The 26,416-nt window shown below is 43.2% G+C and overlaps 2 protein-coding genes across 8 annotated transcripts in view; both read right to left on the reverse strand.

Annotated features, from left to right (window-relative positions):
* LOC307051380 (protocadherin alpha-C2) overlaps positions 1–26,416 on the reverse strand; it is a gene marked incomplete at both ends in the record, with an annotated part of 147,142 nt that overhangs the window by 89,199 nt on the left and 31,527 nt on the right. The window contains 2 exons of one of the 7 annotated variants that reach the window (XM_079701693.1): positions 3,337–5,640; positions 10,896–10,985. The exons of 3 other annotated variants lie outside the window; for them this stretch is intronic. In XM_079701693.1, the coding sequence (XP_079557819.1) occupies positions 3,337–5,640; positions 10,896–10,985 (2,394 nt within the window). Of the gene's footprint in view, positions 1–3,336; positions 5,731–8,621; positions 10,986–14,959; positions 17,351–26,416 lie in introns of those variants that run through there. 3 more of the 7 variants (XM_079701691.1, XM_079701694.1, XM_079701695.1) reach the window with 3 other exon arrangements.
* Positions 22,583–25,093, reverse strand: LOC307052197 (protocadherin alpha-10-like; the record flags this gene model as incomplete). The annotated part of the gene is made up of 1 exon (XM_079703051.1): positions 22,583–25,093. One exon carries the CDS (start codon positions 25,091–25,093, stop codon positions 22,583–22,585), a length of 2,511 nt encoding a protein of 836 aa, XP_079559177.1.

Consider the following 26,416-nt stretch of genomic DNA (forward strand, 5'->3'; position numbering starts at 1 on the left):
AATAAGTTGCTAATGGATACACAATATAAAAAGATGTCAAGGACTTCCCTGGTGAGGCAGTGGTTAAGAATCCGCCTGCCAGGGAAGGGGACACGGGTTCGAGCCCTGGCCCGGGAAGATCCCACATGTTGCGGAGCAACTAAGCCTGTGCGCCACAACTACTGAGCCTGCACTCTAGATCCTACGAGCCACTACTACTGAGCCCGCGTGCCACAACTACTGAAGCCCACGCACCTAGAGCCCGTGCTCCACAACAAGAGAAGCCACCGCAATGAGAAGCCCATGCACCACAACCAAGAGTAGCCCCGCTCGCTGCAACTAGAGAAAGCCTGTGTGCAGCAACAAAGACCCAACACAGCCAAAAATAAATAAATAAAATTTTAAAGGATGTCAATTATGACAACAAAAACATAAAGTAAGGGAAGAGGGCTTCCCTGGTGGCACAGTGGTTAAGAATCCTCCTGCTGATTCAGGGGACACGGGTTTGAGCCCTGGTCCGGGAAGATCTCACATGCCGTGGAGCAACTAAGCCCATGTGCCACACTACTGAGCCTGCGCTCTAGAGCCCATGAGCCACAACTACTGAGCCTGCATGCCACAATACTGAAGCCTGCGTGCCACACTACTGAAGCCTGCGTGCCTAGAGCCTGTGCTCCACAACAAGAGAAGCAACCACAGTGAGAAGCCCGCACACTGCAATGAAGAGTAGCCCCTGCTCACCTCAACTAGAGAAAGCCCACGTGCAGCAACAAAGACCCAATGCAGCCAAAATTAAAAAATGGATAAATAAAATAAAATTTAAAAAATAAATAAAAATAAAGTAAGGGGAGAGTAGAAGAGTAGAGTTTTTGTATGTGATAAAAGTTAGTTTGAAATAGGCTGTTATAGCTATAAGACATTTCAAGTAAGCCACAGGGTAACGACAAAATAAACAAACAAAAAACCAGAGTACGTATGTACACACAAGATAAAGAAAAGGGAATCACAGTATACCACAATGGAAAATCATCAGTTCACAAAAGAAGATAGCAAGAGAGGAGGAAAAGAACAAAGGAACTACAAAACAACCAGAAAACGACGAACAAGATGGCAATAGTAAGTTCTTGCCTATCAATTATTACTTTAAATGTAAGTGGAATAAATTGTCCAATCAATTTATAGGTTTAAAAAAAAAGAAAAAGTAAAAACCAGCTACATGTTGCCTCCAAGACATTCACTCTCAAAATGAAGATATGGAAAAAAGACATTCCATGCAAATGGAAACCAAAAGAGAGAGCAGAGGTATCTATACATATATCAGACAAAATCAACTGTAAGTCGATTAAGTAGAAAACTGTAACAAGAGACAAAGAAAGCCATTAATAGTGATAAAGTGGTCAATTTATCAAAAGGATATAACAATTGTAAATAAATATGCACCTAACATCAGAGTACATAAATATATAAAACAAATACTAACAGATCTGAAGGAACTAATAGACAACATTACAATATCCACTTTCATCAATGGATAGATCATCCAGAAAGAAAACCAATGAGGAAACATCGAACTTGAACTATACTTCACATCCAATGTACCTAACGGATATACACAGAACATTTCATCCAAGGGCAGCAGAATATACATTCTTCTCAAGCACACATGGAACATTCTCCAGGATAGATCAGATATTAGGTTCAAAACAAGTGTAAGCAAATTTTAAAAGACTGAAATCATATGAAGTATCTTTTCCAACCACAATGGTCTAATATGCGGAAATTAACACACTCCTGGAAACCAATGGGTCAAAGATGAAATCAATGGGAAATTCAAAATATCTTGAAACAAGTGAAAATGAAAACACAACATATCAAAACTTATGAGGTGAAGCAAAAGCAGTGCTAAGAAGGAGGTTTATAGCAATAAATGCCTACGTTAAGAAAAAATGACCTCACTTATGTGGAATCTAACAAACAAACTCATAGATACAGAGAACAAATTGGTAGTTGCCAGATGCAAGGGGTGGAGGGTGGGTGAAATGGGTGAAGGTGGTCAAAAGAGACAAACTGACAGTTATAAAATAAATAAGCCCTGGTGATGTAATGTACAGAATGACTATAGGTGACTATAGTTAATAATGCTGTATTATATATTTGAAAGTTGCTACAGAATAGATCTTAAAAGTTCTCATTAAAAGAAAAAAATTTTTGTAACTATGTATAGTGATGAACGTTAAGTAGATTTATTGTGGTGATCATTTCACAATAGATACAAATATTGAATCATTAGGTTGTACATCTGAAACTAATATAGTATTATATGTAAATTATACTTATTTTTTAAATTAAATTAAATTTAAAAACAAATGTTTGTTAAATGAATTTAATTAATGAATGTTCAATCTAAAAGGAAGATCTTCCTAACTAAACCTAGAGACCTTAAAATCCATAACAGAAAAACAGAGAAATTTTAAAAACACTTTTATATGGTAAAATATACCCTAAACAAATCAATATATAGGAGGAAAAATTTTTGTGGTATAGATGGAAGATAAAAGCTAATTATTTGGGACTTCCACAGCCAAAAATAAAAAGATAAATTAATTTTTAAAAAATGATACATCCAGAGTGTGGAGTACTACACAGCTATTAAAAGTGTCAGATTTGTAGGGATTTCCACGAGGTATTGGTGACTGAGAAATGTAAAATGCATTATCTCTTCTAATAAATTATCCAAAAGAAACAATAACAAAAAACCCACCAGGTGTATGCATGTGTATGAATAATTAACTGAACATAAAAATGTTGAAGGAGATCATAAGGTTCTTCATATTGGATATCATACAGGGGAACAGTGATGTGTCTAGAGGAAAATGAGGAGGAAGCAAACAAAAAAAGATTTTTTAAAAAGAAAGAAAAATGCACCTTTAAAAAGATTTTATGTTAGAAGTTATGGCAGTGTTCAAAACAAACCTGTATGTGGGTAGATGAATAAATTTTTAAAATAAAGAGATTTTAAAGTGTTTAATTATGGTTACCTCATTAAAGCAAAAGTTTTCTAAATGCTCAAGTACTCACAATGTGGAGTTTCTTGAAAATGCTCATGTAGGTAATAAATACTTTAAAACTATTAAGAATACAACAAAAACAAATTATTAACATTATGAACAATATTATGGCTTTTGCCTTAAGATTTCAATCTGAAGAATAATGAAACTAATGATGTCAGTAACACTCATGAAATACCATAATGATGAGCAAAATTAAAGAACGATCTTAAAATTGAGATTGAAGAATCTTAAATAGAAAACTCTGAGGAGGGCTAAAACAATAAGAAAAGTTCAAATACGACCTCACCTCTTTCAACTGTTCTGAATCTGGTTCTATTTCACCTGTTACCGCTGCAGAACTCAGACAAGGAGGAAGGCTGGGGCTGAAGGCCATGAGGTCTGCCTTGGGCGGCCCCTCCCCAGAGCACACCCTCTGCCGCCTCTGCTGCGAGTAAGACCAGCTCCCCACCGCGCTGGAGCACAGCAGCGTGGGCTTCCCGGGGCCGCACGCGCCCTCGCTGGGCGGCGCCGAGCACCGCAGCGCCGTGTACAGCAGCAGCGTGAGCACCAACAGGCTGGACACCGCGCAGATGGCGATGATCAGGTACACGTTCACATCCACCAGAGCGGCCTCCGCGCCAGCGGCGCCCGTCGACGCTCGCGAAGAGGCCTTGGGCGCCTGGCCGCTGTCCTCCAGCGACAGCAGCACGGTGGCCGTGGCCGTCAGCGCCGGCTCGCCGTGGTCCTTCACCAGCACCAGCAGGCGCTGGCGCGGTGCGTCCGCCTCGTCCAGGGCGCGCGTCGTGCTGATCTCGCCCGTGTACAGCCCCACGCGGAACGGGCTGCGCGCGCCACCCGCCGCCGGCTGCAGCTCGTACGACAGCCACGCGTTGTAGCCCGAGTCCGCGTCCACCGCGCGCACCTTCGCCACCACGTGGCCCGCGCCCACCGACCGAGCCACCAGCTGGCTCAGCGCGCCCGCCCCGCCGCCCGGCCCGGGCAGCAGCAGCGCGGGCGCGTTGTCGTTCTCGTCCAGCACGAACACCTGCAGCGTCACGTTGCTGCCCAGAGGCGGCACGCCCGCGTCGCGCGCGCTCACCTGGAACTGCAGCAGCTCCAGCTCCTCGTGGTCCAGCGGCTGCAGCACGTACACCTTGCCGCTCTCCGCGTGCACCGACACGTAGCTCGACAGCGCTCGCTCGCCCACCCGCCGCTCCACCAGCGAGTAGGACACCAGCGCGTTCTCCTGCGTGTCCGCGTCCCGCGCCGACACCGTGAAGATGTGGCAGCCGGGCGGGTTGTTCTCCTTCACGAACACCGTGTACTCGGGCTGCGCGAAGGCGGGCGCGTTGTCGTTTACGTCGGCCACCTCCACGGACACGCTGGCTGTGGCCGACAGGGAAGGCGAGCCCGCGTCCCGCGCTGTCACCACCACCTCGTAGTTCGCCACGCTCTCGCGGTCCAAGGCGCTGTCAAGCACTAGTGAATAGTAATTCTTGAAGGTGGACACCAGCTTGAAGGGGCTGTGGGGCATCAGAGAGCAGGTCACCTGCCCGTTGGCGCCGGAGTCGCGGTCGGACACGCTGATCAAGGCGATGACAGTGCCCACCTGAGCGTCCTCTCGCACCGGAAGAGCCAAAGAAGTGACGGTAACTTCTGGGGCGTTATCATTTATATCTACTATTTCCACCAAAATGGTACAATGACCCGCCATTGGAATATTCCCCTTGTCAACTGCTTCCACGGATATTTCATACAATTTCTTTTCTTCGAAATCCAGTTTACCTTTTGTCCGAATTTCTCCGCTGCCGGGATTTATGGAAAACGCATATAATACTGCAGGCGATACAGGTCTTCTAAATGAGTAGATTATGTCTGCATTTGTACCATCATCAGAGTCTGTGGCATTTAGTTTGATCACTAATGTTCCATTAAATGCATTCTCTAACATTCTCACTTTATAAATTAAGTGGTCAAATTCTGGGGCGTTATCATTCACATCCAGGATTGTAATCAGCAGCTGAACTGTGCCGGTCAGCTCGGGTTTGCCTCCATCACTAGCTGTCAATAATAAACTATGTTCCTGAATTTCCTCTCTGTCCAATGATTTCCTTAACACAAGCGATAACGAAGACGTTTGTTCACGGTTGTTTTGTGTGCCCAAAGTGAAATAATCGTTGGGATAGACTCGGTAGGTCAAGGCGGAGTTTACTCCAATATCTGCATCAGATGCGCCATCTAGTGGGAACCGAGTTTCCGGAGGTCTAGATTCAGCAATGATTATTCTTTTTTCACTTTCAGGGAACACAGGCGGGTTGTCGTTAATATCTGTAACTTCCACCTCCACATGAAACACCTGCAGCGGCTTATCCACGATCACCTCCAGGTGGATGCTGCACTCCGCGCTCCGCCCGCACAGCTCCTCCCGGTCGATCCGAGAATTCACAAACAAAATGCCATTCTGCAGATTTACCTCCAAAAGGTCCCCGCGGCCTTTGGACGCCACCCGGAACAGGCGCGGCACCAGCTCCGCCAGCTCCAGCCCCAGGTCCTGGGCGATGCGGCCCACGAAGGTGCCGTGTTTGGCCTCCTCCGGAACCGAGTAGTGGACCTGGCCGCTCCCCGTCTCCCAGGCTGTGAGGAACAGAAGCGAGAGAAGCAAAAGCCGAGCTCCTGGGCCTCCTCTCCAGGAAAACAGCATGGTACACTCAAAAGCCTTCAGAGATAACTGAAGTATATAGACTATCTTAAATGCCTTTCAAGGTCTAATTTTACGGGCTTCTATTGCGGGAGAATTCACTAGAGGTTTTCCACTATCTGCCAAATTTTCTGCGGGGAGGAAAGAGGGGAGGCTCTTTCTTCGAGGAATTGTTCTCAGTGAAGAGCGACACCATGCGCATGAATGTGTAAGTGTAAAAATGACTCGGTCCATATTTTTGGTTGACGTAGCGGTTTTTTTTTTTTTTCTCGCATTTCGTGACATTTTTCATTGCAAATACGTAATGGAAGATTAAATGTTTTTCTTTCCACCAACAGTAAATCACTGTATTCTGCTCAGCACTGGATGCTAGTTGAAATTGGTTGATGAGTTCCATCTTTCCACAAGTACATTTTTGCATGTGTAAAACGTGGTACAGAATTTGTAAAAAGAGGTAATATTCTACATTTGCTTTTAGAACTCAGACTCTAGTTCTGCACAGCTTTGTAGATTTGGGTGGGAGTGTCCTTTTCCCGTAATATTTTTGAGACCTATTCACACAACTCCCTTGACTCAAAATGGAAACATAACGAATCACATAAGAATAAAACAGATGAATGTGGAAATTCGGTAACTGATATACAAGATTTTAAATAAACACAATATTTATAAATTCCCCCAAATATGACTGTGAAATTTGGATAAAATATTTGTATTCGAAGGAAATGTCCATCAATGTGCGTATGAGTTTGTATGTGCGTGTGTGTGTACCATAAACACCCAATGTAGATCATTTAGATATAACAATACTTTAAAGTTCTGGATTCTCTTTGTATAAAACATGCCAAGAACTAGTATATTATGTATTTGCTAGAAATGAAATTACTACCGATAGGTTAAATTTCCCTCTTCTCTCTCCTTATCTTACACCATCACTGGAGAAACTCCTACTATCATTTAAACTGACTGATTTTCCAAGTAACAACAGGTAGATACAGATGTTAACACATCTCTAGCAAGGAAGAAAGGAAGGGACTCTTACTTTTAACTAATACTGTACCTATCTTTACCAAGTCACCAAGATCCAGGCCAAATAGGGCTAGGAAAGAAAGAACATAGCTCCAATAATTCTCTTGCCTGTTTTGTGCACAACTCTGCAGGAAATAAGAGTTGGGTTCATTTCTGAATCTTTGCTCCCCTCTGAAAATGTGAGTAGAGCATTTGGTATTCTCTCACCCTCATCTTCCTCATTGCTCCGTTACTTTTATTAACATACCTTTACTCTTATAATGGGAATAGTTTTTTGGTTCTAATTGTTCTTGTCTATCAGGCCCTACCTGTCTCATTTATCTCTCCACCTAACCTAGACTACACAGTCAACCATTTAAAACATGCCCTTCCAGACACCCTAAAGGCACACACCTACTTATAGCACCCCTCTAACATTTACCTCCCAACACACAGCCTAACTATCCGTTTTCTTCATTCCTTCTACTGAGCTTCTCAGTGTGTTAGTCACTTAACCAGGATTACTATATTCTCTACAAGTTTACTCTCACCTTTACCCCAGTTGAGCCCTCAAGTGAATTCATACTTCCTGCCTACAGAGATTCTTCCATATTTTCTTCTCTCTTCTCAAATTCCCAGCCTCATCCCCACAACCTGGTTCTCAGATGATTTACCCAGAGATATGTCATCAAATATGAACTCAATGGCTCTCTTCTTATGTCAACATTTTTCTTTATATTCTCTATTACTCATTCCCTACTAAGGAAAAATCGACCCACTTTTAAGGCCAACCCTATGCTCTTATTTTTTCTCTATTCTATTCTCTTTCATATTTTTCATCTTCATCTTCATTCTTTCTCTGCCTGTCTCATCTTCAGTATCTCCCTCTTTACTTGCTTCTTTCCCTCTCACTAAAAGACACTCTGGAAAGGCTTTGTGTGGAAGAAAGTTACAAGATGTAAAATGCATTTTAGAAGATTCACCTGATAATTGTGTCAGAGCAGTAGTACGCAATAATGAGTTGGTGATCCTTCAAAACTGAGTTTGAGCCACTTTGCACAGTCTATGTGGCTTAAGTTTCAGACTTCTTAAAGTAAAATTCCGATGATAAATATTGTACCTGCACCATAGGAGTGATATGATAATTAAATAAGATAATACAATTAAAGATCCTAGAACAGGTTCTGGAAAATAATAGGGGACCAATAAGAATTCTTATGTTTTATTGAATCAAAGAAATGTTATTAATTGTAAGATGCACCATTACTTGTGTGCTACCAAGAAAACAAGCCAATTAAATTATTGTAAACCATCAATTATAAGGTGCATCCTGCTTTAGATGGATATTATAATATTTTAATGTTATTATACTTATGTAAATAAGAACAATACTGTAGCCAATCCCAATTGAAAGAAAGAAGGCACTCCATGGGAATAACATAAAATTATTCATCTTAGCATTAATAACATAATTTTTTATTATCGTTATAATACTCAAAAGGAGATTACTGGAATTATATTGGTGGACAACAAGGCTATTTTACAAGCCTATGCACATAAAGAGCAGTAAAAGAATCCAGTTAATGATATCTGGGAACTCTCTGCACTAACCTTGCAAATTTTCTTTAATCATGAAATTAAGTACAAATTAAAAATAAATTTGAGTTATCAGAACCTAGACAGTTTTCACTCAAATGTACTTATATCTTTCAAGGCTAACCATTCATAGATAATATGAAAAATTATAGAACGAGAAAAATTTTAAATGGGGTGATCCCTGGCTTCCATTTCATCTTTATCTCATTATTTAATATTACTTGAAAAGTTGGGCTAATACACGAAAAGTTCAAAATGACTAATATACTTGAATGATATCAAGGACTTACTTCACTGGAAGGACTTAAACAATCTTCTCCTGAAGGTGGAAGACAGGGACTGAAGGCCATGAGATCAGCCTTGGGCGGCCCCTCCCCAGAGCACACCCTCTGCCGCCTCTGCTGCGAGTAAGACCAGCTCCCCACCGCGCTGGAGCACACCAGCGTGGGCTTCCCGGGGCCGCACGCGCCCTCGCTGGGCGGCGCCGAGCACCGCAGCGCCGTGTACAGCAGCAGCGTGAGCACCAACAGGCTGGACACCGCGCAGATGGCGATGATCAGGTACACGTTCACATCCACCAGAGCGGCCTCCGCGCCAGCGGCGCCCGTCGACGCTCGCGAAGAGGCCTTGGGCGCCTGGCCGCTGTCCTCCAGCGACAGCAGCACGGTGGCCGTGGCCGTCAGCGCCGGCTCGCCGTGGTCCTTCACCAGCACCAGCAGGCGCTGGCGCGGCGCATCCGCCTCGTCCAGGGCGCGCGTCGTGCTGATCTCGCCCGTGTACAGCCCCACGCGGAACGGGCTGCGCGCGCCACCCGCCGCCGGCTGCAGCTCGTACGACAGCCACGCGTTGTAGCCCGAGTCCGCGTCCACCGCGCGCACCTTCGCCACCACGTGGCCCGCACCCACCGACCGAGCCACCAGCTGGCTCAGCGCGCCCGCCCCGCCGCCCGGCCCGGGCAGCAGCAGCGCGGGCGCGTTGTCGTTCTCGTCCAGCACGAACACCTGCAGCGTCACGTTGCTGCCCAGAGGCGGCACGCCCGCGTCGCGCGCGCTCACCTGGAACTGCAGCAGCTCCAGCTCCTCGTGGTCCAGCGGCTGCAGAGCGTACACCTTGCCGCTCTCCGCGTGCACCGACACGTAGCTCGACAGCGCTCGCTCGCCCACCCGCCGCTCCACCAGCGAGTAGGACACCAGCGCGTTCTCCTGCGTGTCCGCGTCCCGCGCCGACACCGTGAAGATGTGGCAGCCGGGCGGGTTGTTCTCCTTCACGAACACCGTGTACTCGGGCTGCGCGAAGGCGGGCGCGTTGTCATTTACGTCGGCCACCTCCACGGACACGCTGGCTGTGGCCGACAGGGAAGGCAAGCCCGCGTCCCGCGCGGTCACCACCACCTCATAGTTCGCCATACTCTCGCGATCCAAGGCGCTGTCAAGCACCAGAGAATAGTAATTCTTGAAGGTGGACACCAGCTTGAAGGGGACCTGGGGTGTTAGTGAGCAGGTCACCTGCCCGTTGGCGCCGGAGTCGCGGTCGGACACGCTGATCAAGGCGATGACGGTGCCCACCTGAGCGTCCTCTCTCACTGGGAGCGACAGCGAAGTGATCATTACCTCGGGGGTATTGTCATTCAGGTCCTGAACTTCCACCAGGACCGTGCAGTGACCTGCCATAGAAGGAATCCCTTTATCAATAGCGTTAACCTGAATTTCATACTCATTATTCTCTTCAAAATCCAGTTTCCCATAAATCCTAATTTCACCTGTTTCTGCATTTATTGAAAACATACATTTCTCACTCACAGGCAGAATCATTCTGATTCCATAGGAAATTTCTTTATTTGGTCCTTCGTCTAGATCAGAAGCGTTTAGTTGAATCACTCTGGTGTTGTTTGGGACATTTTCAAACAGCACTACTTTATAGCCAGGCGTATCAAACTCAGGAGCGTTGTCATTAACATCCAGGATGGTTATTTGAATCTGAACAGATCCTGTTAGTTCGGGTTTACCGCCATCCAGAGCGGTCAGCAATATATTAAGTTCTGGCATTTCTTCTCTATCCAATGACTTCCGAAGAATGAGTTCAGGCAATATACTTTTATCGGTTTTCGTTATTACTTTAAGAGTGAAATACTCATTTAGACTTAACCTATAGGTCACAAGAGAGTTTAAGCCGATATCCGCATCGGAAGCGCCCTCTAGAGGAAAACGAGAGTCCAGAGGAGCAGATTCAGAAATAAGTACCTTTTGTTCTCCTCTGAACACCGGCGGGTTATCGTTAATGTCCTTCACCTCCACCGCCACATGAAACACCTGCAGCGGCCGGTCCACGATCACCTCCAGGTGGATGCTGCACTCCGCGCTCCGCCCGCACAGCTCCTCCCGGTCGATCCGAGAATTCACAAACAAAATGCCATTCTGCAGATTTACCTCCAGAAGGTCCCCGTGGCCTTTGGACGCCACCCGGAACAGACGCGGCACCAGCTCCGTCAGTTCCAGCCCCAGGTCCTGGGCGATGCGGCCCACGAAGGTGCCGTGTTTGGCTTCCTCAGAGACCGAATAATGGACCTGGCCGCTCCCCGTCTCCCATGCTGCGAGGAGCAGAAGCGAGAGCAGCAGGCGCCGAGCTTCGAAGCCTCCTCGCCAGGAAAACTCCATTGCAGACAAAGAGATCTCTGAGGTGAGACTGTCAGTTTTAAGAGATAGCTTGCCTGCCAACATTTATGACCAGTCTCCCCTTCTGTAAGTATTCATTTAGTAAATTTTACCCAGCATTCCTGTCAATATGGAGTCGATTATTCTGTGGATGTTTGGAATCTGGACATGGAGACAAAGTTTTCCCTTTTCACCTTTTGAGTGTACAGCGACATCATGTGACTGATTATGTAAGTACAAGAAAGATCCTGAGGTTCTTTTTGGTTTAGCCACTTTTTGGTTCACTTTAAATCTATTTTGACTTTTTGGATATTTTCATGGATCATTTGTAAATGCCTATTTATTTAATATACATGATATTTGTAACAAAGTACAATAATTCTATTATACTTCAGTTTTTAGAATATTCTGCTTCAAAGTCGATCATAAAATAATCATTGAAATGTGGCATGTCAGAAGCTACTCCTTAGCTATCATGGCCAATAAAATAAAGAATAATATACCTCACCTCTGCCCTTATATTGCTTACAATTCACATTTGTAGTGATTTTCATCCTTCAAAAGCACTTCATTCTAAGAGTTTAGGAGAAAGTCAAGAATTCCCTCAAATAGTAAAGGAAAAGAAACAAATATTTCATTCATATAACTTGTTTTATTCATAAATCTGGTGAATATTATAATTCATCATAAATATGGAAGATGTTTTTGGTTCCTTGATGCTCAAATGTGATTACTTTTCATACAACTGCTCTCATTCACATAATATGTTGAAAAATGAAGCTTTGGTATGGATTCTGGAATATTTTACTCTAGCAGGAGTAAAGGATTTTTCTGTAAAATGTTGAGTCAAAGCCTCCAAATTTCATAGTACTCTGAAGTGGCAGTAGAGCACTAATACAAAAAAGATCACGTGAAATGTTTTGGAGCCCAATCTCATTGACAAAAGTCAAAAAAATATGAACTTCATAATGACCATTTAGTTTCTCTCTAAATCTTTCCTTCCAGGCCAGTTAGTAGTTACACAGAATATGCTTCTCTTCAGAAAATGACAATGGTGACTATGATTCAAGGGAGAATAAAAAGACTTCATAATTTTATTCATTAATTCAAGACCAGCTTTAAGGGAAAACAAAACACAGATAAGATCCCACAGCTAGTTGTGAACAAGTAAATATATTATTTATAAGCTCATTTAAATTCAAACCAAAATCTTTAAACCAATAAGTTATCACCATTCCTTTTACATATAATAAAGGAAACTGAGAAATTAAATCTTTATAGAACCAGAAAATAATAACCAAGAATGGTTCTACAAGTATAAAATAACTTAAATCAACTACCACACTGGCTCTTAATTAATGAAAAACATATTTGAATTTTGATGCTATTGGACTATTTAAATTGTCTATCGCCATCAAGCTTCTTCATTTTGTATCTTCCATTTTCAAAACTAGTCAATGTACCATAATTGGTAAGCAACCTTATTGTAGTGTGTATGTAGTCCTCACACACTGTTAGACATAATTAAATTATTAAACAAATAGGAACATCTAAATTTAGCTTAATACTTAAACAATCAAATTACAAAATAGGATGGAATTACAATTTTACATCATAGAATGTAATCCTGAAATTAAAAATAAGTACAAAAGACACTAAATTTGTACCATAGAAATTAATCCACATAATTTGGAATTATCTAAAATGTTCATTGATTACTTATATACTGTGTAAAAGTAATGATTTTCAAAATTTTAATCTTTACTTAAAACATTCCAATTTCATTTTATTAAATTTATTTATTTATTTATTTTTGTGGTACGCAGGCCTCTCACTGTTGTGGCCTCTCCCGTTGTGGAGCACAGGCTCCGGACGTGCAGGCTCAGCGGCCATGGCTCACGGGCCTAGCTGCTCCACGGCATGTGGGATCTTCCAGGACTGGGGCACGAACCCGTGTCCCCTGCATTGGCAGGCAGACTCTCAACCACTGCGCCACCAGGGAAGCCCCATTTTATTAAATTTAAATGACGTTCAGTCATTCCAAGAACTTCATTGGGGAATGGGTTATAATGTATGCCCTACCTAACATTCACATTTATTTATATTTACAAAATTTCATAAATGATATGATGGTTTAATCACTTTTGAGTCTGAAATAATTCATATTTTAACCTTGTTGCCTAATTTGGAATAAAGAATGTTTTTAGACAATTAATATTGAGATACAAAGTTTCATAAACAGAGGTCCAAGAATGAGTTTCAGCATGGGATCCTTGAATATTATGCCAAGTGGTATGCTGTGTAATTTTAAGGGGAGAATGGCCACATATGACTCTCATCAGATTCTCAAAGAGGTCAGTGATTCCACCGTCCTACATATAGCTAAGGACCACTGAATTAGAAGGATGACCTAGAGGTAAATGATCTTTGCTAGAATCTTCAGATGTGGTTAAACCACATGGAAAGAAAATTTTACAAACACCAGCGATAAAGCATTTAAAGATAGGGAATTTAGGGCTTCCCTGGTGGCGCAGTGGTTGAGAGTCTGCCTGCCGATGCAGGGGACACGGGTCCGTGCCCCGGTCCGGGAGGATCCCACATGCTGCATGCGCGGGGCGGCTGGGCCCATGAGCCATGGCCGCTGGGCCTGTGCGTCAGGAGCCTGTGCTCCGCAGCGGGAGAGGCCACAACAGTGATTGGCCCGTGTACCACAAAAAAAAAAAAAAAAAAGGAAATTTAAAATGTTAGATGAGGGAGGTTGAGGTTAGCAGATGTAAGCTATTATATATGGAATGCATAAAAAACAAGGACCTACAGAGAACTATATTCAGTATCCTATGATAAACCATAATGGAAAAGAATATAAAAAAAATGTTTGAATCACTTTGCTGTACAGCAGAAATTAACACAACATTGTAAATCAACTATAGTTCAATTTTAAAACGTGAGATGAATGAAATTGATAAATGTCAATAGGCTTCACTTTGACAGAGTTAACGTCTTCTTTCCACATAAATCCAGAAACATAAGAAATAATGCCAGCTAGCATATATTGCAGATATTATAATCCTATATGCATGCCTTTAGCAAATTTGAATAACTTGATTGAGGAATATGAATGATTTTATTTGCCTAGTTACTTTGGAAGCATAAACCTGGAAGTTCTGTTTCAGTACATAGTAGATAAATCTCTCCCCACTTCATGGAACAAAATTAAAAATGGACAGAACTTTTAGTTATATTATTTCAAGGAAATAAGCATACTAGAACAAAAGGCTGCATTTTTTAACTGCAAGTAATATGGAAACAGGTTTTATCTTATTGGTAGAGGAAAAACTAAAGATTATTCAATGGACAATGAATGTTTAAAACCATAGAAAAAGAAAGGAAAACCCCTTCAGAACAAATTAAGAGAGTGACAAAATTTTGATACAAGCCTGGAGTGAGAAAAGTCAGTGATCCAATAATGTGAAAATATCAAGACAAAAGCCTGTTAAAAAACAAAGAGGATAAATAAAATTTAAATAATCCACAGTGATTATCTACATTACTGAGGATTAGAGTTGAAATGAAGTGACAGATCAAATAACAGGAAAGTCATTCTTACATTTTCTTAAACATGTTCTAACAAAACATTAGGAGAAATAGGATATTTATTGGCTAAAAAACCTAATACCTCATATGATTAAAATTGTATATGTGTATCATTGGCATTTCACTAACAAACGTTGTTCTTTAAAATGATACTCAAAGTATAGAGCATTCACGCGGAGCGGCTAGGCCCGTGAGCCATGGCCTCTGAGCATGCGCGTCAGGAGCCTGTGCTCCGCAACGGGAGAGGCCACAACAGTGAGAGGCCCGCGTATGTAAAAAAAAAAAAAAAAAGTATAGTGCATTCATTAAATTTTTCTTTGAAACAAACTGGAATTTTAAAAATTTAACAGCGACTTCAAAAGGGGGGAATCTATAGAACTCACCTGCCCAGGGTGATTTGATCCTGCCTCCTGCCTTTCCTCTCCGACTTCTCTATCGAGACCCGGAGGAAGGCTGGGGCTGAAGGCCATGAGGTCTGCCTTGGGCGGCCCCTCCCCAGAGCACACCCTCTGCCGCCTCTGCTGCGAGTAAGACCAGCTCCCCACCGCGCTGGAGCACACCAGTGTGGGCTTCCCGGGGCCGCACGCGCCCTCGCTGGGCGGCGCCGAGCACCGCAGCGCCGTGTACAGCAGCAGCGTGAGCACCAACAGGCTGGACACCGCGCAGATGGCGATGATCAGGTACACGTTCACATCCACCAGAGCGGCCTCCGCGCCAGCGGCGCCCGTCGACGCTCGCGAAGAGGCCTTGGGCGCCTGGCCGCTGTCCTCCAGCGACAGCAGCACGGTGGCCGTGGCCGTCAGCGCCGGCTCGCCGTGGTCCTTCACCAGCACCAGCAGGCGCTGGCGCGGCGCATCCGCCTCGTCCAGGGCGCGCGTCGTGCTGATCTCGCCCGTGTACAGCCCCACGCGGAACGGGCTGCGCGCGCCACCCGCCGCTGGCTGCAGCTCGTACGACAGCCACGCGTTGTAGCCCGAGTCCGCGTCCACCGCGCGCACCTTCGCCACCACGTGGCCCGCGCCCACCGACCGCGCCACCAGCTGGCTCAGCGCGCCCGCCCCGCCGCCCGGCCCGGGCAGCAGCAGTGCGGGCGCGTTGTCGTTCTCGTCCAGCACGAACACCTGCAGCGTCACGTTGCTGCCCAGAGGCGGCACGCCCGCGTCGCGCGCGCTCACCTGGAACTGCAGCAGCTCCAGCTCCTCGTGGTCCAGCGGCTGCAGCACGTACACCTTGCCGCTCTCCGCGTGCACCGACACGTAGCTCGACAGCGCTCGCTCGCCCACCCGCCGCTCCACCAGCGAGTAGGACACCAGCGCGTTCTCCTGTGCGTCCGCGTCCCGCGCCGACACCGTGAAGATGTGGCAGCCGGGTGGGTTGTTCTCCTTCACGAACACCGTGTACTCGGGCTGCGCGAACGCGGGCGCGTTGTCGTTCACGTCGGCCACCTCCACGGACAGGCTGGCTGTGGCCGACAGGGAAGGCGAGCCCCCGTCCCGCGCTGTAACCACTAATTTATAGACAGACATGCTCTCGCGGTCCAGGGCGCTGTCCAGCACTAGTGAGTAATAGTTCTTGAACGTGGACACGATCTTGAAGGGGACGTTGGGCGTTAGAGAACAGATTATCTGTCCGTTGGCACCAGAGTCGCGGTCAGATACACTGATCAGCGCAATGACCGTGCTTGGCTGAGTGTCCTCCCGCACTGGAAGAGACAGGGAAGTCACAGTGACTTCAGGGGCGTTATCATTGGCATCTAAGATTTCGACCCAAACTGTACAGTGACCTGCCATTGGGGGATTCCCCTTATCTGTAGCCTGTACGTCAATTTCATAAACCTTGTTTTCTTCATAGTCTAAAGTTCCATTGACCCTTACTTCTCCACTGTTTTCATGTAGTGTAAATAAACGTTTTCCATTGGGCTTAATCGACATCAAGGAGTATGTCACCTCCCCGTTGACTCCTTCATCTTGATCTGTGGCGTTTAACTTTATCACAAGAGTTTCTTTAGCTGAGTTTTCCATCAATCTCACCTTGTATTCTGATTGTTCAAATTCCGGATCATTGTCGTTAATATCCAAGACACGGACGAAGAGATGAACAGTGCCAGTGAGCTCCGGTTTCCCGCCGTCTGCAGCCGTTAATAGTAAATTAAGTTCCGGAGTTTTCTCTCTATCCAGAGACTTCTTTAATGTAAGTGACAGCCTTTTAGTCTGCTTACTATTTGTTGGTAATTCTAAAGAAAAGTGCTCATTTTGACTTAGTCTGTAGGTCAATTGAGCATTCTCTCCTATATCCGCATCAGAAGCTCCCTCTAGAGGAAAATGAGAGTCAGGTTGCTTAGATTCAGAAATCAGCAGCTTTTGTTCTCTGAGAGAGAACACCGGTGGATTATCGTTAATATCCTTTACTTCCACCTCCACATGGAACACCTGCAGCGGCCGGTCCACAATCACCTCCAGGTGGATGCTGCACTCCGCGCTCCGCCCGCACAGCTCCTCCCGGTCGATCCGAGAATTCACAAACAAAATGCCATTCTGCAGATTTACCTCCAGAAGGTCCCCGCGGCCTTTGGACGCCACCCGGAACATGCGCGGCACCAGCTCTGCCAGCTCCAGCCCCAGGTCCTGGGCGATGCGGCCCACGAAGGTGCCGTGTTTGGCCTCCTCGGGAATGGAGTAGTAGACCTGGCCGCTGCCAGCCTCCCAGGCTGCGAGAAGCAGAAGCGACAGCAGCAGTCGCCCAGTGTCCAATCCCCTTCTTTCAGACGCGAACATTGCATACATTGACTTCCCAAATAAGATTCTTTACATTTACAGTACCATAGACTCCAGTTTCGGGTTAAAAATCTTACTGAATTTTTGAGAAGTTTCAAAGGATCCTTTAACGGTAACATCCGGCATGATGGAGTCTTTAAATGCGGAGTTCCTGGCTGCTCAGACCAACCCTTGAATGAACTATTTCCTCCAAGTAAAGAGCGACACCTTGTGCCTGAAACTGTGAGTATTGTACACTACATCCAATACCACAGAATTTTACTTGAGAAAAAAATAAGTTCACGTGTTTCAAGCTATTTTACCCCCCAAATCATATTTCCAAAGTGCTTATTTGTGGAATAAAAATCAGATTTTAAGTCATATTGAAACTGATGGTATATGAAAAATGGCATTTTATTCTTGATTAACATCAAATTGAAATATTTGTTCCTATGTTTGATGTAGAGTTTTACAATTGAAAAATTATGAAAAAATAGACTCAAACATTTCCTCATATAAAAATATCAAATTTGAATTGTTTTACTTCTAGTCTCCCTTGTTACTTTGGCTGCTAGGAAACTCAAAGACAAATTTGAAGCTTTAATAACACTTATTTAGTCTTTAAGTCTGCATATTGTGTTTTTATCTATGTTCACTTGCTTTCTACTTATATTTTTATTTTTTAGTTCTAATTCTTTATCATTATTTATATTTAATTGTGCTCCTGTTACAAACAACTTTATATGCATTGAAGAACAACAAGAAAAACAAAAATATATTTCAAATTTGGTAGTTTAAAACATAGAATTCATAAGAGAAAAGTCTATTGATGTAGATGAAACATATTTGGCATATATGCTTTCTCATGTAAGTTGCATTGCTAACAGTATAATAAGAGGTATCAAAATGACACTTTATGTAATAGTGTCAATATATGAAAGAAGTAGTCTTTTAACTATAGAATGAACTTTTACCATTCAATGAAATAAAAATCACCATGAAAATTTCTGTGCCATATTGGTATTTCCACTCACCAACATTGACTTTTGTATATCTATCAAGTCATATTCATGAAAATAGCTGACCTATTTCTTCTTAAAAGAATTTTGGGTTTGAGATTGTAAGTTCATCCAAAACAAGGGAAATGACTTCTAATCACATTGCCTCTAAGTGCCTAATATTGTGCTAAAAAAACATAGAAAATAATCAAACAATTCAACCAAATGCTAAATGACCTTAGTGTTAATGGAAATTCAATTTCATAAAATACCAACTAGAAAATCAGAATTGTTGATGTGAGTTTTCATTGCCTGAAGTTGTAATTTAGTTACATGTCCTTCGTCTTTTCATATTACCTTGGGATTTAAGGAGGAAAAAAGAGGGTACAGTGGAAGTTTAGAGTAGAAAGTGGTTCAGAATAAGTATCACTCTAGCTTGAGTATTTTGTTGTATGGTTTTAGTGGTTCATGTCGAATCTAAAAATATTACGATGAAAAAATTACTAGTATATTTATTTGTATGTTAATATTTTCCTTTATCTTGAACACACACATATATTCTATTGCTAATTTCAAACCTTGTTTCATTTTTTTCAAATTTACTCTTTTCCCAATATTATTATTCTGCTAGAATTCTTTTTAAAGACAATTAAAAATTATTTCTTAAAAAACAAACAAAGCTCATCACCTTTTATGACACTGAATTCTGCTATGCATCTATAAAACAACCAGTCATATGAGCCTCTTTTCAAAATATAACATTAGGCTAGATAACAGTAGGTTTAACATGATGTTCGAGGCCTGTCAGATTTATTTTGTAGAAGAAAGAAGTAACAGGCCTCCAACCACTTCATTATGGAAACTGGGGAGTGAGATGTTACATGCAATGTGGAGTCTTTAAAGGCAGAGAAATAAACACGAGAAAGTTTACCCAAGGGAGATGATGATATTACATGTCTGAATTAAAACCAGTTGTTAATTTAGGAATTACTTTCCAGAAATGTGGTATTTTGCAAGTATATAAAGTGACATTGGATGAACACCAGTTCATAAAAGAGTTTGATATATTGTATGAACCAATGACACGTCTTTTGCACTTTGGCTGTGCTATTTCAGATATCACTATCTCAACTAGCTCCTACAGAAAAGATTATGATATCTTTGAACTCATCTTTGGGGATGGGCCTGAGATCCGGCAATAGGCTAATGCCAAGAAGTCACATCGATATAGTTGTTAACATTGATTTTGTAGCTTGATTGAAAAGGCTAAGGAACTTCGTGCCTGACCTTTTCTAAATCAATCTGGTTAGTCTTAAATTTCAGCTGTATGTCTTGATAGTCAAGTATTGGAGTGCATGGTTTAATGTTCTACCAGTCCTCATCATCCACTATTATTTCATAATAGGTCTAGTACTACTATTTATTGAAAACATTAAACAGAGAAATAGATCTTGGGGGCTTCCCTGGTGGCGCAGTCGTTGAGAAGCTGCCTGCTAATGCAGGGGACACGGGTTCGAGCCCTGGTCTGGGAAGATCCCACATGCCGCGGACTAACTAGGCCCGTGAGCCACAACTACTGAGCCTGCGCGTCTGGAGCCTGTGCTCCGCAACAAGAGGCCGCGATAGTGAGAGGCCCGCGCACTGTGATGAAGAGTGGCCCCCACTCGCTGCAACTAGAGAAAGCCCTCGCACAGAAACGAAGACCCAACACAGCCAAAAATAAATAAATAAATAAATAAATAAATAAATAAATATTTAGAAATAGATCTTGAAGCCATTCTTGGAAACCCAGTAGGTTCTTCAAAATTAACAGATTAGAAGTACTGTCTACAAAACGGTAGAATATACGCAGTGATGTTCACTCTGTGCTATCATGGCTTATTCAAGTATACACAGTTATTTGATCACAGATCATTTGTTCAATTGGCACAAATCTCTCAGACAACAAGACTGAAGAAGTCTGAATCCTGAAAGACCCACACACTTTCAAAGATTTTCATGAGAAATATATACCTTTAAAGCTGTTATTGAAGTGTACAATTTTGGAAACAATTATTGATCCTTCACTGATGTTCAGGATCCAAGAAGTAATCATATTACCGCTTATATTTGTCAAAACATTATTTTTATTCACAGTGTAAGAAGAACAAGGTCATTTCCACATGTATTATTTGGCTTTGGTGTTCTGCAAGAACTTTGCAGACCTCAGTCTTCTGATTTTCCTCATATAGTAAATGATTCTGCTTATTTATATCACTTCCAAACAACTGATCAATAGTCCTTATCAGACAACTCTTAATTATTTACTGATCAAATAATGTAAAAACCTATCTCAATGTGGCACTAAGACAAATGATAATGATGTCCATGAAACTTCTGAGAAAAAAATCACTTAGCAACATAAAAAAATCTTAATTCCTATCCCAGTTATAATATTGTACAAGGTTAACCATGAAGATAATCATGAAGGGTTTTTCTAAGAAAAACAGAAAGGAGGATTAATCTGTATACAGCTTGTGTTTGATTCTCCTAGCCAGAACTATGCCTCATCAGATAAAAGATTTACTCTAGAAAGTTCTACAATGAACAAAAGAATGGCTCTCAAATCTAAGAGATATGCATTTGAATACCATCTCCATCATGTACTAGCTGGATGGCAGTGGACAAGATATATAAACATCTCAACATCTCTTATCTAATCTTTAGAACTTGGATAGTCAAATGTACTTTATAAGTTGTTATAAGAATTAAATGAAATTATGTATTTTAAGTCCTTCACACCATATCTTACAAATAGAAATATCTCAAATAGTGGTGGTTGATTATAATTAGTGACCAATGTTCACTCTTGTTCTATTCTCTAGCTATCAATGAAGAAAATTCCAGTACCATAAACTAGGATATGGCTTTTCCTTTTCTGAAGATTTCCTAATGTTCATATTCATGGAAATCATCCTACATTCTAGGTAGAAAATAGCCTTCTCAGAATTTCTATTAACTTTACCCTATCTATAACATGGTTCTCCTCCCATATGTAAATATATCATATATAATTTATTTCTCCATTCAGTACAATTAAAGAATCTCTAATTTGTACATTTGAGCCAAAAAGAACAAAATAAACTTCCACATTATTTCATTCACACACTTACAGCTCTAATTTCAAGTTCTCTGTGATATCTTTAAAGAAAACAATTCACATGAACATAGCATTGAGACAAAAAAAGAGTTTGTATCAATATATCTAAAGTACTCAATGTTAAAAACATTTTAAGTACACAGTGTTAAATACTGAAATGTGATCAACAGCACCATTGTCAAATGGAAGTGCCTTTATATATATTCCATGATTGTTATGCTTAAATTATTTAAAGCAATGTTATTTTGAAGACCAAGCATCTTGGTTAATACAGGCAGGAGTATCACAATTCCCCTATATGGGAAGAACCTTTTGAAATTCAAAGCACAAAGAAGTGTGAATTTTCCCACTCTAAAATATTTTCATACAGCCTCATTACAGGTACCATGAATGGAAGAAATATAAGTATGATCAATGCTCAAATAAATTTTCCAAATAAAATAGAAGATGGAAGAAATTAATGAGGAGGAGAGCAGCAATGCGTTCAACAAGGAACTAGCAAAATCGTCACTACATTAGAAAAAATTTTAAGTTGTCTATCTGAAGCAGCTGAAGACTATGAAGGAAATAAGTTTAAATTATGAGGGGATTAAAGACAAAAAAAGTAAAATCATCCTCAAAGGAAAGGCTAAAAGTCTACCTACTTTCTCAAAGAAGCATGTCATTGATTATAAAGAAACAAAATCATTTATAAAATGAGGCCACCTTAACAGCCCATGCCCGTCAGTAACACACAAACTTATAGATTATAGGAAGGTAAGAATGTAAACATGTTTAAACCCAAAATAACCAAATTATGAAATTATGCATTGTTAGGGTAATTTTGAATGCATAAACATAATGCATAGAGGACACCAAATAGAAAAAGAAAATGAATAGGAAGAATGAACTTGTGCAAAATTGAGTAGAAGATTTGAGCCTCACCCACATCCTCCATTTCCCATCAGTGATCCTTGTCTCCTTCCTGGCTGACTTAGCCTTGCTCATTTACAGGAAGCTTCAGCAGTCTATTTCATTTTTACTATTATTATTATTTCTCCAACTAAATAATATTACCCGTATATTTAAGAAGACTGTGGTGAAAAGTAATAAAAATGGCTGTACTTCCATTGTGCTTTAGAAAAAAACCATCGCAAGAAAAAGACAACAAATAATTGAAGCAATGGACTTAACAGTAATTTGTTGGTGAACTACTATGTGATTGACATTAATAGGCACGATACATCTCAGAATTACTGTACTTACATTCTCGCAAAACTCCTGTTGGTCTCCAGTATCTCCAGAACTCGAACCTAGAGGGACACTAGGGCTGAAGGCCATGAGATCTGCCTTGGGCGGCCCCTCCCCAGAGCACACCCTCTGCCGCCTCTGCTGCGAGTAAGACCAGCTCCCCACCGCGCTGGAGCACACCAGCGTGGGCTTCCCGGGCCCGCACGCGCCCTCGCTGGGCGGCGCCGAGCACCGCAGCGCCGTGTACAGCAGCAGCGTGAGCACCAACAGGCTGGACACCGCGCAGATAGCGATGATCAGGTACACGTTCACATCCACCAGAGCGGCCTCCGCGCCAGCGGCGCCCGTCGACGCTCGCGAAGAGGCCTTGGGCGCCTGGCCGCTGTCCTCCAGCGACAGCAGCACGGTGGCCGTGGCCGTCAGCGCCGGCTCGCCGTGGTCCTTCACCAGCACCAGCAGGCGCTGGCGCGGTGCGTCCGCCTCGTCCAGGGCGCGCGTCGTGCTGATCTCGCCCGTGTACAGCCCCACGCGGAACGGGCTGCGCGCGCCACCCGCCGCCGGCTGCAGCTCGTACGACAGCCACGCGTTGTAGCCCGAGTCCGCGTCCACCGCGCGCACCTTCGCCACCACGTGGCCCGCGCCCACCGACCGAGCCACCAGCTGGCTCAGCGCGCCCGCCCCGCCGCCCGGCCCGGGTAGCAGCAGCGCGGGCGCGTTGTCGTTCTCGTCCAGCACGAACACCTGCAGCGTCACGTTGCTGCCCAGAGGCGGCACGCCCGCGTCGCGCGCGCTCACCTGGAACTGCAGCAGCTCCAGCTCCTCGTGGTCCAGTGGCTGCAGCGCGTACACCTTGCCGCTCTCCGCGTGCACCGACACGTAGCTCGACAGCGCTCGCTCGCCCACCCGCCGCTCCACCAGCGAGTAGGACACCAGCGCGTTCTCCCGCTCGTCCGCGTCCCGCGCCGACACCGTGAAGATGTGGCAGCCTGGTGGGTTGTTCTCCTTCACCAACACCGTGTACTCGGGCTGCGCGAACGCGGGCGCGTTGTCGTTCACGTCGGCCACCTCCACGGACACGCTGGCTGTGGTCGACAGAGAAGGCGAGCCCCCGTCCCTCGCGATCAGTACTAGAGCATATTCCGACACTTTCTCTCGGTCCAGGGCGCTGCCCAGCACTAGGGAATAGTAATTCTTGAAGGTGGACACCAGTTTGAAGGGGACTTGGGGTGTTAGTGAGCAGGTCACCTGCGCATTGCCACCGGCGTCATGGTCGGTTACACTGATAAGAGCGATGACAGTCCCCGGTGGAGCATCCTCTGGAATAGAAAGCAACAGTGACGTCACTAGCAACTCCGGGGCATTATCGTTGATGTCCAAGACTTCTATCAAGATTGTGCAGTGACCAAACATTGGGGGGTTTCCTTTGTCAACTGCTTCTATTTGAAGTTTCCATAATTTAATTTCTTCAAAATCTATTTTTCCATTCACTTTTATTTCTCCACTGTTTGAATCTATGCGAAAAGAGGCTTCTGTATTAGGGGAGACATCAGTTGCAAAGGAATAAAGAATGTGGCCGTTTGAACCCTCGTCCAAATCCGAGGCATTAAGTCTAATAACCAGTGTACCGTTTCTTGCGTTTTCCAGTAATTTTATACGATAAACTGCTTTGTCAAACACTGGGGCGTTGTCATTTACATCCAGCACTGTGATGTTTAATTCTACAGTGCCTGTCAGCTCAGGTTTGCCCCCATCCGTTGCTTTGAGCACCAAGAGAAGCTCTGAAGTGACTTCCCTGTCTAAAGGTTTTTTTAATACTAGTTCGAGCGGTGTTACCTGCTCGTCATTGGTCGGTACTTCCAGAGAGAAATACTCATTGAGGCTCAGTCTGTAAGTCAGCAGAGCGTTGGCCCCGATATCTGCATCGGAGGCGCCCTCTAGTGAAAAATGAGAGTCAAGAGGCCTAGTTTCGGAAATAAAGAGATTTTTGTGTGTCGCTGGGAAAACAGGCGGATTGTCGTTAATATCCTTTATTTCCACCTCCACATGGAACACCTGCAGCGGCCGGTCCACGATCACTTCCAGGTGGATGCTGCACTCCGCGCTCCGCCCGCACAGCTCCTCCCGGTCGATCCGAGAATTCACAAACAAAATGCCATTCTGCAGATTTACCTCCAGAAGGTCCCCGCGGCCTTTGGACGCCACCTGGAACAGACGCGGCACCAGCTCCGTCAGCTCCAGCCCCAGGTCCCGGGCGATGCGGCCCACGAAGGTGCCGTGTTTGGCTTCCTCGGGGACTGAATAATGGACCTGGCCGCTCCCCGTCTCCCATGCTGCTAGGAGCAGAAGCGAGAGAAGCAGGAGCCAGGCTCCGTGCCTCTCTGGTCCTGAAGTTAACATCGTGACTCGCTTCCGGTTAGTAAATAAACACTCCATGAGTAGAAATATGTAGTCCTTTTGAGACCTTCCTTCTGAGTCTTTGTTCCTGATATCCCAGCTGATCTTAACAATATGGGTGTGTTTATAGTCTATAAAGCACCGGAACAGTGGCGAGCCTTTCTGGTGCGAGAATAATCGTTATATATTTTTTTCCGGTTAAAACAATCCTCTCCTTGGAGAACAACGACATCCTGTGGCTTAAAGTGGAAGTGTGTTTATCGTTTGTACTTTCTTTCACTTATATTGCTTCTTTCGTGATTCCTTCATATTGGTCCATTGTGTGTGTGTGTGTGTGTGGAATTTTAATTCTTTCATTATATATTCTTTGTGACCACTAGCTCTTTAAAGGTGGTTCGGTTTTACAAATTAGAATTCCAAGAAGAGTTTTATCTTGGTTATGGATATCTAAGAGAACGTATTAGAGCACTATGTTATGTATACGAACATGAAAAAAAATCCATATATGTAGGTTATTAGCAATACAGTTTTTAGACTTTTAGAAATAGATCATTTTTGAATGGCTCCTTATTAAGTTTACTCCATTGCTAACACTCTATAATGTTCTACTGCTTAATATTTACACTATGTAAATTATTCTAAACATTTAGTCCAATTGTGTAGAGGATAACTCAAAATGCCAGTTCTCTAAGTTACCATCTCAACTTGAGGGTGTTTCAAACCCATGCTCATATGAAAGCTACTTATCAGTTTGTCCAAAAAACATATTTGCTTCGATGTTAATGAATTTACCAAGTACTGACTCCTGGAAATACAAAACATATTTACCTTTGTCTCAGTTAAAAGGTTTTTTTTCAATTACTGTATGTGCTCAGGGTGAATGCTGTAGTTTCCATCCTGAAGGACAGTGTAAATTTGCATTATATTCATTGCTATTTGTAAAAGTAATCTCTTTCTACCCCCCACCAAAAAAAAACCCATTGATGAGGAATTCAAGTTATATTTGTCACTTTGTTTATACCCATTTTATTCCAGAATGGGTTTAAGGAGATTAGGGTATCAAGAGTATTCTAAATCTCATTTAATCACTCAGTTTTATTTTCCTGTTTTACCTCAAATTTTTTTAAATGCTGAAATTTGCATTATTATTGATTGCAATAAAGTTTATCAGTGTTGTCTTAGAAAAATATTTTAATCCTAAATTTCCCTACTAAAAAAATTATAAATGGTTACCCAAGGAAATCTTAGGTTTTATGTAATAGCTACAGTCTTTATTTTAAACACATTTTAAAATAGTGATTCAATAATTAAATCTATGCCAAAGAT

This window comes from Hyperoodon ampullatus (assembly GCF_949752795.1).
Source record: "Hyperoodon ampullatus genome assembly, chromosome: 4".
Lineage (NCBI taxonomy): Eukaryota > Metazoa > Chordata > Mammalia > Artiodactyla > Ziphiidae > Hyperoodon > Hyperoodon ampullatus.